Source organism: Coturnix japonica, chromosome 4 (genome assembly GCF_001577835.2).
Source record: "Coturnix japonica isolate 7356 chromosome 4, Coturnix japonica 2.1, whole genome shotgun sequence".
Lineage (NCBI taxonomy): Eukaryota > Metazoa > Chordata > Aves > Galliformes > Phasianidae > Coturnix > Coturnix japonica.
In genome coordinates this window covers 18,062,220-18,077,276 of record NC_029519.1, presented here as the reverse complement: position 1 = coordinate 18,077,276, position 15,057 = coordinate 18,062,220, and the positions used below count along the sequence as shown (strand labels likewise).

General features: G+C 39.8%; 2 protein-coding genes across 2 annotated transcripts; one reads left to right on the top strand and one right to left on the bottom strand.

The window, feature by feature from the left end:
• FGA (fibrinogen alpha chain) lies at positions 1 to 6,252 on the top strand. Its single transcript, XM_015860931.1, has 6 exons — positions 1 to 107; positions 1,894 to 2,022; positions 2,740 to 2,923; positions 3,217 to 3,362; positions 3,982 to 5,017; positions 5,392 to 6,252. The coding sequence occupies exons 1-6, from the start codon at positions 57 to 59 to the stop codon at positions 6,099 to 6,101; spliced, it is 2,256 nt and encodes a 751-aa protein (XP_015716417.1). The 5' UTR covers positions 1 to 56; the 3' UTR covers positions 6,102 to 6,252.
• Positions 6,253 to 8,542: 2,290 nt separating this feature from the next.
• FGB (fibrinogen beta chain) lies at positions 8,543 to 14,772 on the bottom strand. The gene is made up of 8 exons (XM_015860929.1): positions 14,643 to 14,772; positions 13,394 to 13,597; positions 12,610 to 12,793; positions 11,731 to 11,958; positions 11,140 to 11,253; positions 10,500 to 10,622; positions 10,035 to 10,320; positions 8,543 to 9,139 (listed from the first exon to the last, which is right to left on the bottom strand). Exons 1-8 carry the CDS (start codon positions 14,751 to 14,753, stop codon positions 8,911 to 8,913), a joined length of 1,479 nt encoding a protein of 492 aa, XP_015716415.1. The 5' UTR covers positions 14,754 to 14,772; the 3' UTR covers positions 8,543 to 8,910.
• Positions 14,773 to 15,057: the final 285 nt, after the last annotated feature.

Sequence of the window (15,057 nt, the reverse complement as noted above, 5' to 3'; positions counted from 1 at the left end):
AAAAGACCAGAGGAGAGAATCCTCTCATCCACAGTTCTGCTCGCTCTTCTCCGAAGATGATACCAGTGAAGATACTCTGTGTGTTGCTCTGCCTCAACTTAGCTTGGGTATGAGTTTCCTTACTTCATTATTTCCTTACCTTGCTGATTTGAAGAGTAAGAGTTTATTTAATCTGCATGAATTAGATGCATGTTTGCTGGCACCTATCTTGTCAAATTCAGTGCACACACATACGCACAAGCCTAGTGTGACTACTTCACTGCTGCTCTTTCATGACAGCAGTTCTTGTATATCCAGTTCTGTTTTGATTAATTCAGTCTTGTTGTACCCGCCTGCCTTCTGCAAAGCAAATAACACGAATTCATAGATTCACAGGTGCTGCTGTGAGCCTTAAAGCTGGCTGAATTGGATGCTGGAGGCTCCAGACAGTCAGGAATTTTCAAGTTTATTTTAATTCTACTTTCCTTTTCTACTTCCTCAGTTTGCTTCAACTGCACTTTCTAGCTACAAATGATGCACAATGGCTTTATTATGAAATTCCGATTTGAAAACAGTGATTCTTATGGCAGCAACATCAAATTAAACTAGAATGCAAGCAAGATGACAATAGATTATGGTCTATTATATTGCAACACATAATGAAACATTTATTACCTAAGATAAGCAAGAAGAAATTTTTAGATGAGGAAAGTGATAATCATAATTTTCAACTATACTAACATATCCTTGACATTTTTTCACTTATGTTTCAGCCATTAATCTCATGTTAGTCTTCTTTACGACTGTATTTTGAAGAAAGTAAATGCTCTCACAAATTGCAGAAATTATGGGGAGCAGATCTGGCTAAACACAAGCAGTTCTGCCGGAGCTGCCAGTGCTTAAAGGGCACAGACGACCTAAAATTAAATATTTTATTTGTTATTTTAGGGGACTCTTTGGCCAAGATGAATTGAACCAATGTGAAACTGCTGAGTTAAATAATGACATTCCAGTTCCACAGGGCTGAGGTTCTGGCTCTGAAGGCTGTAATTAGGAACACTCTCTCTGCATGTGAATTAATCATACATCTTTTTTGGCATGAATTATACTGTTTGTTAAGAACGTAATGCATATGAAGAAAAACCTAGGCAGACCTAATTAGATCTCAAGCAATCTCCTTTACATTTTATGAAAAAGAATTATTTTCCAGTTCTTTACTAAGCAATAATGCAGTAAGAATCCTTACAGCATGTTGGTTTAGAATTAGCTGGTATAATTGCACTTTGGTTTCTCAGATTTCAAGAAAAATCTCAGTTCATTTATTTCTGTTCCTTCCATTAACAAAGTGCAAACCATCCATCACTGACATTATTATTTTCATTACAATGCTATTAGTATTCTTGTTCTTTATGTCAGGCAAAACAGTGCTAGGAGCTTATAGGACTAAAAACAGAAACACTAATGAATGGAAATAGTAAATTCATGCATATCTTCAAGCCAGTTTTGAGTAGGCAGAAGGAATAGGATGAAAACAAAAATTTAAGAATATGAAAGCAAGTGAAAATGGAATGAAGATGTTTCAAAGTTAACTTAAGTAACTTCAATCTAATTTCAAGCTAATTTTGCATTTACATACAAAGCTCAGGATTATCTTGTAAAGATATCATCATTATCATCATACTCTAAGCACCATCCATTCTCCATATGAGCATTAATTTTAAGAGTGGAAAAGCTTTATTCTTACAAAACAAACAAAACCATGTCTTACAAGAAACGCCTTGCCACTATTGGATGATGCATTCCACAAGGCTGCAGTGCTACTGAGTGCTTGAGGATGTCAGCTTTTCATTTCCATTTTCTTGACCAGTGCTCCAACACTCTCAGTTTTGCTCTTCTCTTTACTCCTCCCGGCAGGCTCAGGATGGGGAGACCACCTTTGAAAAGGAGGGAGCAGGTGTGCGTGGCCCCAGGATTGTGGAGCACATGCAACAGTCCTCCTGCAAGTATGAGAAGAACTGGCCGATCTGTGCGGACGATGACTGGGTGAGCAATGAGCCATAGGGACAGCAGGGCACACAAGGACCCCTGCCCTTGGTTTAGGAGGTCTGATGACAAGATGTTCAGTAAAAGCTTCCCAATGGCTGACTGAATGTCTGTGTATGAACTGTTGGTTTGTCTCTCTCTTGCCTCCTGCATCTCAACTCATATCTATGCTACATTTAGAAGATGCAATCTTGCCTAAGAGTTATAACGTATAAGAGCAGGGGATTTTCTGAGGATAATTCTGCTTAAATGAATGAGCCTAGGTCACCCTTGATCAAGCTGGATCTAACTTCCCTTTACAGCAGCCCTTTGGGAAATAAATGTGGTGAGATTATTGTTTTGCTTTTATTATTGTTGTTATTAATATTGTTATTGTTATTTTTTGTTTTGTTTAATTTTGTTTCTACTCTTAAGGAACAGAGGAAAGTGAAAATTAAAGGTTCCTTTGTCACCACTTGAAACAGGATTCTATGCATACATTTCAGCAATTCCAATGCACCAGTGTCAGAGGTGCAAGATGTGAAGGGGTCAGCCGTGAGGTGTCCTGCTCCAAGTCATACAAGCCCTTGTCAAAGTCATTGGATGGATAGGACAGAAGAAGTCACATAATACTGCCCTAAGTCATATTAGAGTGTTTTAATTGCTGGGTATTGATTTAAAAAACAAAAAGACAGATTCATGAAGATTTTAGCACAATTATTTCTCTTCCTCTTTTAGGGTATAAAATGTCCATCAGGCTGCAGAATGCAAGGATTAATTGATGACACAGACCAGGATAACAGTCACAGAATAGACAAAATTAGGCAGCAACTCGCAGACAGTCAAAATAACTATAAAGCATCCAATCGGGTAATTGTGGAAACCATAAATATACTAAAGCCTGGTCTGGAGGGTGCCCAGCGTAAGTATTCCCCCTACTTTCATTATCCGTTGCTACTTTTTGAGTGTGTGCATGTTAGCAATACTTTGTGGAAACACATGCTGCACTGGACCTGATTAACGAAAGCCGGAACAAACATGGTGATACATGACTCTTAACTACTAACTAGTAGAAAGTAATGTAATTTTTACCAGCTTTGTGTTATGAGAAATTTGTTCTTAAGTATCTGCTCATATGCCTATTTTAAAACATGATGCACTTCTAGGACAGGAAATCACACCCGCCTACCTGAACATGATGCATCTCTCTTTCAGAGCTTGATGAGAATTATGGTCAAGTATCAGCAGAACTGAGGAGGAGAATTATGACATTAAAGCAGCGAGTTGTCAATCAAGTGAACAGAATTAAAGCTCTGCAAAACAGCATCCAGGAGCAGGTGGTGGAAATGAAGCGCTTGGAGGTAGGTAGCCATTGCACCATTTCCACTGTTTGCACAGCCTGTCTACAGGAGGGTCTATTACATTGTGCGTGGTGAGCAGTGCTTCATGCAGAAAGAAAATACAATGTAGTTCTCTCAGGATCTGCTGTGGTGAGGTAAATTCCCTAATAAGTTGCTTTCTGTGTTATCTTTCCTGCCATGTGGGAAGAGAGATGAACTTAGGAGGGTCCTTTGTCCCATCTGCTCTAAGACAGGCAGCTGGGATTCCTGATGCTGTATCTGCTGGTAATCAGCTCCATGCAGGGCATTTCTCCACTTGTAAGGAGCTGCTGGGCAACAAAGATCAGGATTGAGGCCCTATCCTTCTATGGTGCTGCCCATCAGCCCCAGGAGCACACACTTAGGTCCAAAATCAGAAGGAGCAGAAACTGTAAACATGCCACAACATATCTCTCCATGTATGGAGATGTGTATTGTGTGTGCCAGGGTAGATTTCGAAAGGGAGCTTCTGAAAAGCTTATCTGTAGATGGAAGGTACCAGGGCAGCTTGCACATTTTTTCCAGCCTAGGTAAAGGACACACTAGCTTGAGAAAGTTCAGGAAAGTTCCCTAATGCAGTTATTTCTCTCTGTCTATGTAGGTGGACATTGATATTAAGATACGAGCTTGCAAAGGAAGCTGTGCTAGAAGTTTTGATTACCAGGTGGACAAAGAAGGCTATGAAAACATCCAGAAGCAGCTTACCCAGGCCAGCTCCATTGACATGAACCCAGACTTTCAAGCAACTGCCTTGAGCACACTGAAAATGAGGCCGCTTAAGGACTCGAATGTTCCTGAACATTTTAAGCTCAAGCCTCCACCAGAAATGCAGGCTCTGAATGCATTTAATAACATCAAGCAGATGCAAGTGGTATTAGAAAGACCAGAAACAGCCTCAGCCTCCTCCCGAGGCGAGACCTTTTACCATGTGGCAGAAGGAAGGGGGGATTCTTCACCTTCCCACACCAGCAAATTAGTTACTTCTGCTCATGGGAGAGACAACCCTAGCCTGGTAGACCTAACTTCCTCTGTCCATAGATGCACCAGAACTGTCACCAAGAAAGTCATCACTGGCCCTGATGGTCCTAGAGAAGAAATAGTTGAAAAAATGGTTTCCTCTGATGGCTCAGACTGCTCCCATTTACAAGGGGGACGAGAAGGAAGCACATACCATTTTAGTGGGGCAGGTGACTTCCACAAGCTAGACAGGCTTCTGCCCGATCTAGAGTCATTCTTCACCCATGACTCTGTATCCACTGGTAGTAGGCACTCTATGGGCTCAAGCACCACTGCAACCAGCAGCCGTGTGACTGGGGCAGGCAGCAGCCACCTAAGCACTGGAGGGAAAGACAAATTCACAGACTTAGGGGAGGAGGAAGAAGATGACTTTGGAGGACTTCAGCCATCTGGATTTGCTGCCAGCAGTGCAAGTCACTCCAAGACTGTAGTGACCAGCTCCTCTTCTAGTTTCAACAAGGGAGGCTCCACTTTTGAAACCAAGTCACTAAAGACCCGTGAAATATCTGAGCAGCTAGGTGGGGTGCAACATGATCAGAGTGCAGAGGACACCCCAGACTTTCAGGCACGAAGCTTCAGACCAGCAGCAATGAGTACAAGGAGAGACTACAATGGGAAAGGTACACAGAAGTAGTAATTGAGGTAGTGGAGCCAAATTCAATTCATAACCAAACTGACAGAATATTTTTAGATACTGCAGTATAACAGTGTGATGATAAAATGCCAGAACGGTGTCTGTTTGTTACCACTTTGGAAATAATAGGGAAACTATATCACTAATATTTGGGTATTGGATAGACAATTAGCAATTTAAGATCTGTGTAAGGTTTTCCTCTCTCAAATCTTTTTTAATGTTGCCTGTCACTAAACCTTATGTAGTCCAAGACACATTTAACAAATTCCCCTCAGATCTATTGCTGCTTGGATTCCTCTGAAGTTTTTTATTAAACTTTACTGATAACTCCTGTCAAACCAGATCAACTTTTTTTTTTAGACTGCGATGATATCCGCCAGAAACACACTTTTGGTGCCAAAAGTGGCATTTTCAAAATCAAGCCAGAGGGATCCAATAAGGTTTTGTCAGTTTATTGCGACCAAGAGACCACTTTGGGAGGATGGCTATTGATCCAACAGAGAATGGATGGATCAGTGAATTTTAACCGTACGTGGCAAGACTACAAGAGAGGTTTCGGCAGCGTGGATGGCAAAGGGCAAGGAGAGTTGTGGCTGGGCAATGAGAACATCCACTTGCTGGCTCAGAACGACACTCTGCTTCGAGTAGAGTTAGAGGACTGGGATGGAAATGCTGCATATGCAGAGTACATCGTGCAGATAGGGACTGAAGCGGAAGGCTATGCCCTGGCTGTGTCCTCCTATGAGGGGACTGCTGGGGATGCACTGGTTGCAGGCTGGCTGGAGGAGGGCTCTGAGTACACGTCCCATGCCCAGATGAAGTTCAGCACCTTTGACCGGGACCAGGACCGCTGGGAGGAGAGCTGTGCAGAGGTGTATGGGGGTGGCTGGTGGTACAATAGCTGCCAGGCAGCCAACCTCAATGGCATTTACTACCCAGGGGGCCACTATGACCCCAGGTACAATGTTCCATATGAGATAGAGAATGGAGTAGTCTGGATACCATTTAGAGCTTCTGATTATTCCCTCAAAGTTGTTAGAATGAAAATAAGACCCCTGGAAACCCTGTAGAAGGACAGGCATTTAATATATGCATCACAACTAGAAGTTGGAAACATCTTTTATATACCTATGTAAACAATGTACCTTTACTCTATGAATTGGAAGACAACATGGCACATCAGTGGCATACAAAATAAACTGACTAATTATTAACAAAACAGCTCTTTCATCTTGTTTATAACTGACAAAACCTTTCAAGGAAATGTTGATTTTAAAACCTTATATAAATCTCTGCAACCTTTTGTCCCGTTAGTACTTCTTAATACCATGTTTAGTTTGAGAACTTTAAATGTCAGAATCTCACAGAATGAAATCCCCAATATCCTCATGTGTGGTTAGGCAATCCTTCTGAAATGGGAATTGAAAAATGACATTGTGTGCTGTGATATTCTGGACTACAACTTGAGTTCATCTTGATGGTGATGGGGAAGAGAAATCTTGAATATTTGGCAATGGTAGTGACATCAATCTGCTGAAGAAGTAATTCAAAGTGACAAAATGAGGTGCTCTTCTGAGCAAGTCAACAACCCTTACTCCAACTTAATAACATTTTCCAGAGTTGATTACTTACTTCAGCTGAGGAGAAAAAATGCAAGCGGCACCTGTATCAAATTTGCTGTCTCAAATTTTCTCACAGTCATGTAATATTTAAAAGCCAATCTTACAACTTCCCCTTTACAACTAAAAATCCCTTTATTTTCTCTCAGGCTGATTCGTTGTCAAAAACTTAAAAGGCCTCATGGCTGGAAGATTTTATCGTTGTTGTTTGTACTGAATGGAGTAGGACATACAGAGTGTACTGCCTGCATTTCAGTAGATACTACCCCACAGGCACCCCTATCAAGCCCCATATGGATGTCCCAGAAACAAATGTTTAATAATCTCACGCACGCTGGGGTGGCCTTTGCCAAGACCGATTGGCAACCTAGTCATATTTTACTTCAATTGTGGAAGCAACTACGAGATGATCAGAAATTTCAAAATACTCCCAAAAGGTCAGGAGTATGAATAATTCAACAAGTACCAACTTGTTGAATTGGTGGACACAGGCCTGGAAACCTTGCATTGGTGGACACAGGCCTGGAAAATTCAGTTGTCTATAGTGATCCAGTTTCAAGGAGAAAGAGTAAAGATTGATGGTTTTGGGGGACAGACCATTCCTGTCACCCAAACATGGTTGAAACTGGGGGTTGGGAGTCTCCTGCCCTGGAAATGTAAAGCATCTATTGCTCCAGTCCCAGAATACACCTTGGGCATAGACATTTTATGGGGTCTGGCTCTCCAGACATCCATAGGAGAGTTCAGACTCCGACAGAAGTGCATTAGTGTCTGGGTAGCGCAGGTGATATTGAGAGTGAAGCATGAGCCTATTTGCCTGCTGGAACCACTCTGGACTACTAATATGAGACTCTGTACTACCAAGTCAGTGGAACTTCACCAGGCCTTGGTGCAAGCAAGATGTTGATCTAGTTGATCTCTGTTGATCAATGGGAGCAGCATGGGACATTCCCTGTGATGAGGCTGCAGTAATGAGCCTCAAAGTCACATGGCAACCCTGTTCCATTTACCCCTGATAAGTTGTGAGGATAAGGGAAGAATATAACAGGCAGAGGCTTGGTGGGTTGAAAAGACAAAACAAAAAGAGTGACCAAAAGGGGGGGAGCCAGGATCCATCCCTTTCCAGTCCTCATTTAAGGTTGACAGTGAAGGTAAAGGTATCCTGATGAAGATCCCTGCTTACCTGAGGCCTTCCAAAGGTAAGTAATTTTTCTTCCTTTGTTTTTGTGTCAATGCCTGCTGTGTTTGGGTTTGTTCTCATTTGTTGCAGTCTAGGATTGTGCCACCCCACTACTGTTGCTATACTTTCCATCACATTAAAGCATTACACCTGATTACAGCCTCTCTGCTGTCCCATGTGTAGCAAGGATGTCATACTTCATTTTGGGTGCTCCTGCATACATATAGCCAATGGCAAACTGGCAAAAGGCCCTCAGTAACTTGATCTAATTTTGAAGTTGTCCCTGATTTGAGCAAGTTTGAACAAGACATTCTCTAGCATGTCCTTTAAACCAGAACTACACTGTGATTGGAATCATGAATTGCTCATGTCCCACAGCAGAGACTCAGTGAAAGACATACTGTTTATGTCTCCTAATACTGTATAGGATTCACTGTAAAGGATGTGGGACGTTGGAAATCATGTCACGAGTCACGGTATGTGAGCTCGGTTTCAGGAAAGTACTTATCTGTTCCAGAAAATAGGATTTGAACTGGCAGTTGACCTACAGATTTATTTATTTATTTATATTTTAAACTCTACTCCTTCTCAATATGTTATACGGGTAGTTTACCATGCCTTTATGATATCAAAGAAGAAAGCAGTCCTTTCTATGGTGGGATTTTTTTTCTTCCCAGTTTACGTACAAATACTCAGGAACTGTGAAGAAAACTTCAGTTTCAAGGCTTTATTTTATTTTTAGAAAACATTTTTACAGTAATCCATTCCCTCTTCAGATTTGGTATGCAACCTCTTTGTAAAAGAGTGAAGCAGCTATATTTTTATATGTATTATTAGCCTTAAGCCTTATTCTAGACCAGTACTTTTGTCTTGTGAACAAATGAAGAAAATGAACAAAATACTCTTTATGGCTAATGTTCATGGTTCAGTCATCATCATGTTTCACTTTGGGTCATGATATGATGGGACCTGCACATTTGGTTCTCATATGCAATGACAAGCCTGAATACCATACCAAAAAAACAAAACAAGGTACAAATATGAAAAGAAAATCCCTGATTCTATACATTTTGATAATGATTAATCTGGGAAGTATGGCTTGATTTTCAAGCTCATCTTCTTCATTGAATACCATGACCCCTTCCAATTCATCCATACAATACCATCATCTGTACCATGTTTTGCCATATCCCAGCTGTAAGTCCCTCCCCAGTAGTATCTGCCATTAGGGTTGGCTGCGTGGCAGCGATTGTACCACCATCCACCACCATCTTCTTTGGAACACTGTTTTCTTGGATCTGTAGTTAACCTGATGAAGTAAAAACAGGAGTTAAGAGTCACAGATGAACTGTAAGCAAATAGATCTGAGTATGTAAATGTGTCCCTGTACTGAAATTTTCAAATTACAACAAATACTTTACATCTTACCTAAACTTCCTATAGAAGATTGACTATTACAAGCATGTGCTTATGCTGTGCACTTGCAAGTGAAGCTGCTTATTAGAGATGGTTAAAATTTTAGTTGTCTCTTTAGAAATGACATTATAGTTTACCAATTGATAACTACAGTTCCTTCAGTTCATAGTGATAACTGCAATATCATCACAATTCAAAGATACTAGAAATAATGACAATTGTATATATTCTCAAATCTGAACAAATGTATTATTTTTAAGATTAAAGCCCTAACACTTATAATTTAGCACTTGATATCTGAAATGTCTTCTACAACTGAGCTCCTGTGTCTTCTGAGTAGGCAGAACTTTTATCGTAATCTGTCTCTCCCCTCAGGACTCATCTCTGTCCTTCTGGAGTAAGTACCAATATTCCTACTTAACCAAAACAATAGTCCTAAGCACTACCACCATCAGCCTCTGATGATGAGTATATTTTATTCGGACTGACACTTTATCTATTGTAACATCATTCCTGGAATCAGTAAAATTCAGTATTCGTGTTCCTTACTTGGCTATAGAGCAGCACTAGCATAATGTAGTTTTAACTCTTCTTTGGCTATGACAATTCTACCCTCAGTAGCAAGCAACTTAGAGTAAGAAAACATATTTTAAGATACTATAAAGTGCTGTGCAAGCTAACAGCAAGTTAGTTGAAGTATTCTTTGTTGTTTTTTGTTCATTTGTTTGTTTTTAAGCAAAAACATACAGTCTGGTAATTTCTTTTAAATGTCTAATGCAAGTACATACCATCCATCATTGTCTCTGTCGTAAGTACTGAAGAACATGCCATTGTGAATTGTCATTGTCCTGTTTTCTCCATACAACTGTGAAGCTCCTTCCATCAGAGCATTGCCTGCATTTCCTTTGTAGTTACTAACAGAAAGCTGATATTTGTTTCCTTCATTATGTATGGTGAAACCTCCATAAAGAGCTGATACTTTATCACCATTCCAATCTTCCATTTCAATTAAAACTTTTGTGGGTCCTATCTTGGTAAGTTGGCTGATTTTGTCATTTCCAAGCCAATATTCACCTGAGAAGTAACAAAGGAGAGTTTGGTGAAATCAGTTTCAGAATATACTTCAAGGCAGCTTTAAGATTAACTTTGACAGACTTGCAGGCAAATTAAAAAGTCAAAGAGAAGTACAAGTCAAGAAGTACAGGAAAATAGTTTCATTAGGCACTGTTCATGTTTCATGCTCAGTATTTTACCTGGTGTATCACAGTATTTCTTTCCTCCACTCTTTGCAGTATTTCCAAATCCTTTCTTATATTCGTCCCACACTCTTCCAAAATTAACGCTGCCATCCTGGCGATTCTGAATCAAAGTCCAGCCTACAGGAACAACAGGACTTAGATTAATTAATCTTAATTAGATAAATTATGAAAGGAGCACAAAGTCTTAAGATAAAGCCCTTCTACCACTACCTCAAGATGAGCAGGTGACTTCTTTGTAGCAAGACTGCATTTTCTCTGTTTGAGTTCAGCCTTGCCATTTTTACTCACACTGAAGCAGTGAGCTGCTTCATGAGGAAATGCAGAAGAAGCAGAAGGTGAAGAAGCACCTCAGGTTTTGTTGTATAGCATGTAGTAGCAGGGTAAGAGCCAGATCCTCCACTTCTGTCCACCAATACATTGGTATTAGCTACACTAAGACATGTTTTTATTTACCCATCCTCCCACAGTTATTCATTTACAGTTTCATTATAGCAATATCCTGCTGAATATCCTGAATGACTCAGACTTAATTCACAACTCCACATTAGTTTGTATAAATTGAAAATTATTAGTATATTTGTTCTGTTTTAGTATTCATATTAATATTTTAATGGCCTTGTTATTTCACACTAACCTCCATTATCTGTTTCCATGTCACAGTAAACTCTGTATGGCTTGGTAAAAGGATCTGGCTGGATGAGGTACATTTCAGATGTTTCACCTCCCTTTCGGTAAATATCCTCACATTCTGCAAGAATAAACCAAGAGACTGTTAATAAAAGAGCTCTGAACTCCTTGATTTGCTCATTACAAGGAAATGCTTTTAAAGAGGTATTTAATTCTGCTTTGATTATAATATCCGTAATACAACATCTGGAAGAATCAAGGAAGAAAGGACAACATATTTGTATTTTCTACATTTCCAGATAGGCATTTCTAAAAGTTCAAGCCAAGCATCTGAAGATTGTAAATATTTCAATGACTTTTTGAATTAGACAAGCTTGTAAAAGAGGAATCTTTCATAACTGAAAAAGGAGCTGAACCTAAAGACTAGATATCAAGTAAGAGAGCTTTTTCATATTGGATAATTATCCATCCTTTCTGCTACCTTAATCATTGTTATGGGTTTCAGAGAACAGTCGCTCCTATTGAATGGTGCATCCATCAACTTGCACGGAGATATAAAGATAAGAAGAAAGAGCTGTCATTATAGTTAAATGATTACCTCTGCCTGAAACCACTGGGATATTACAGGAAGCAACACATGGGGTACGGCAGTAGTCTGTCTGGGTTGCAATTGCATTCTCCAGTTTCTGTATCTTTTTCTGTAAAGAATCTACGACTGCACGAAGGACCCTGAGGCTAGAGGGGATGTTATTGTCCAGATTATCCTTTATGTAGTTATAATGCAAATCCACTTCTGTGTTATACTCAGAAATTATAATATCATTGTCTAGAAAAAATCAAATAGATGAGAAGTACATTAGTTTTCTATGTTTTCAAGTTATGAAACAAGGAAAAATAAACTAAGCATAATTTGAAGATCTGCTTGTTTTCTTAGTGGGAAGGAAGGGTAGGCATGTGTTTTGCTTGCTTTTCCCATATGTAATAATAATAATAATAATAATAATAATAATAATAATAATAATAATAATAATAATAATAATAATAATAATAATAATAAAAAAAAAATATATAGAGATGCCTGGAAAATTATTTCTTTGTACCAAAATGGTTATTTCTTGGCAAGCTGGTAGACTGAATGGTGTTGCTGTAAGAACTAGTTCTCGCCAAAGAACTGTAGCTTCTTCATGGGGAGCCATGCTGCCAAGCCAGGAGCAGGGCATAAAGGAGTTGGTTGATGGATCTTAGTATCATAGAATTGGGAGCACAGGTAAGAGAAGGGGAGCCCCTGCATTTAGAGGCCTCATGTGAATCTTGGCTCAGTACAGGATCCATTCCGTTGCCTCTCTCAAGGGAATTCTTTTTAAGATTTATGATTACATATTTTTAACTTTTAAAAGAGTACTGCTAGCAAGCAATAGTAGAAATATCAATTTAGCTGTAATATTATTAACATTGATGAATAATAATAATAGCATACCTTTTCTTTGTTTTTGTGTCTTTACCAGTTTATCATCTATCATATTCACATACTGATACATAGTTGTAGAGGTGTCAGAAAATTTGGCCACTCTGTCTTTTAGATCACGCAGAACTGATGTCACTGTTTTTTCCTGTTTTAGCAGTGTCGTTTGCAGTTCACACCCAGTTGGGCACAGTACTCCCTTAAAAAATTAAAAGAACTGTGTATAAAGATCAAGACAAAAATAAAAGTTTCCAAACTAGTCAGCAAATGACTATACCTAAATGTCGAATAGCTAGTAATATTTGACCACATATTTAAGCATTTAGATAAGGACTTAAGACATCTACCTGCTACAACAAAGCTGCAGTTGAGGAGGGAGCGCTTAGGCTCCCAATACGATCCTTTTGTTGAATCCCTTGGACAAAGCCCCATTTCTGGGTCCACTATCTGCTTTTAGCTTTTCTGCACAATTAAATGTTCCTGGAGATAAAGAACCTGCACTAGGACTACATTCTGTCAGGAACAACTGGAGCCTGTGCCTGCTGCCTATTCCTTTCTTCTTTAGCCTCAGAGAATCAAGGTGCTTTTCCACAGCTTGGCCATGTGTATCTCTCATAGGAAACAGCCGATTATGTTGTATTAACAAATAGCCATCTTAAGAAGCTGAGCACTGTGGAAGCCTGGCCAAATTCAGGTGGAAAGACACAGAGTTGGGCTTCTTTAAATGCATGACCTTGCTACACTTGGCATAGAAAATGCTGTCTTCAGCACCCTTCCAGCCAAACAGGCAGACACCTACCAGCTCATCAAGAGCATGCTTGCAGCCTCCAGCATCAGGGTAGACAATCCGCTCCTTCTTCATGCCCTGCTTGTCCCGCTTTGGTGGCCGGGGCTGGTATCCAGTGCCAGAGATGGGGGGTGCCACAGGCCTGAGTGTGGGGGCTGCTTCCCGCCGCTTGTCCAAGGGTCGGTGGCCTCGAACATCGATCAGAGGGCCGTCATCCTGCAAAACCGGGCAGAACAAGATCTCTGAGCCTAGGCTGAAGCCTGCCTGCAGCTAGGGCCTGTCCTGGAGAGAACACTGGCCCTACGAGAGCTCTACTCCATCGATAAGATGGTGTGCCATGTTTAACCATTTCACTTCTTTGAAAATCTTCCATCATCTTCAGCCTGAGAGTCTAACAGGCTGAGCAAGGAGCCTACGCCCTCTGTTGGAATAAAGCCTTTTGAATCATGGGACAACTGCATCAAAATCTTCAGTCACCTCCAATCCCATTAAGGCTTAGCTGCAAATCGCAGACAGGTATAATCATCAGAGGCTTCAGGGAGTTCCAAATGCAGGCAGCATGCAAATCACAAAATGGATGCAAAAGGCTAAAGCAAGGTAATCTCATCAGTGGTCAATGCAAACACATACACGCATCCTGTAACGGAAAATAATCTCTGCTGGTCACCCTGACCTATTTCACTATGGCTGGGATTTTTGAAGTATAAATATATATACATATATACATATATATATATATATATATATATATATATATATATATATACTAGAACTCTAAATGAAGTTTTTCATGAAAATATTTTACACAAAGCAAACTAAAAATAGGTTAAATCGTTTTTCTAGACTGATCCTCAATGCTTACCTTTCGGTTTATCAGTGATTACCTCTCCCTTTCAAAGAGAACAAGACAGTAAACAACCAGACATTTATATGCCTTTGCACATCATAGATGAGTTGTCTAAAACATCACTAGCCAGCACTGCTAAATAAATATCCTTAAATACATTTATCTAAATAACTAATCTTACTGATTTCCATTCAGCGTTTGCACAAAGAAAGAAAGGAAATAGAAAGAAAACAGCTGTTGCATGGTAAGATATACATGAAGAAATAACTGAAAGATTATTTGAGTGGTAGAAGAATATGCATGTATCATTTTCTAACTGAGCTAACTCATGCAAGCCAAGTAAGCCATCCATACAATTAAGTAAAATTTATCATTCTCACTCTTATTTTCATCAATTCTAATCAGTATTACAACCTCATTATCGTATTCAACAGATGCCTGGGGTTTAGCAGCAGGGATGCAGAGCAGGAGTAGTAGGAGCAGCTTCATAGTGCTGCACACTTGAGCTGCTTGCTGACCTCCCATTAGCAGCTCTGATAGAGCTGGATCCACTAGGTTCCTATATATGCACGTGGCCACCCCAATTTTTCAGCTTGGTAGTGATAGGACGAACCCTCCAGAGCAATCATTACTCTGTTAATATTTAACCTTTCTCTTCTCTGTGTGCCTGAATACATCTGATGTTGAGCAATTCCTCTGGACAACCCTTATCTGCATGTCCCAAAGACCACTGTGGCTGCTGGCATTGACTAAACATTTAAATCCTTAAAAGTACATCCTACACAGGTTACACAAGATTACCTTATTCTCAGAAGTCACAAGTCTTGTA

Excerpts from the sequence above, each read along its gene's own strand:
- FGA (XM_015860931.1), top strand. The coding sequence starts at position 57 with ATGATACCAGTGAAGATACTCTGTGTGTTGCTCTGCCTCAACTTAGCT. Across the intron at positions 2,023-2,739 it reads TCTGTGCGGACGATGACTGG|GGTATAAAATGTCCATCAGG; the intron begins GTGAGCAATGAG and ends TTCCTCTTTTAG. Across the intron at positions 5,018-5,391 it reads GAGAGACTACAATGGGAAAG|ACTGCGATGATATCCGCCAG; the intron begins GTACACAGAAGT and ends TTTTTTTTTTAG.
- FGB (XM_015860929.1), bottom strand. The coding sequence starts at position 14,753 with ATGGGAGGTCAGCAAGCAGCTCAAGTGTGCAGCACTATGAAGCTGCTC. Across the intron at positions 13,598-14,642 it reads CTGTTGAATACGATAATGAG|GATGACGGCCCTCTGATCGA; the intron begins GTTGTAATACTG and ends CCGGTTTTGCAG. Across the intron at positions 10,321-10,499 it reads GAAATACTGTGATACACCAG|GTGAATATTGGCTTGGAAAT; the intron begins GTAAAATACTGA and ends GTTACTTCTCAG.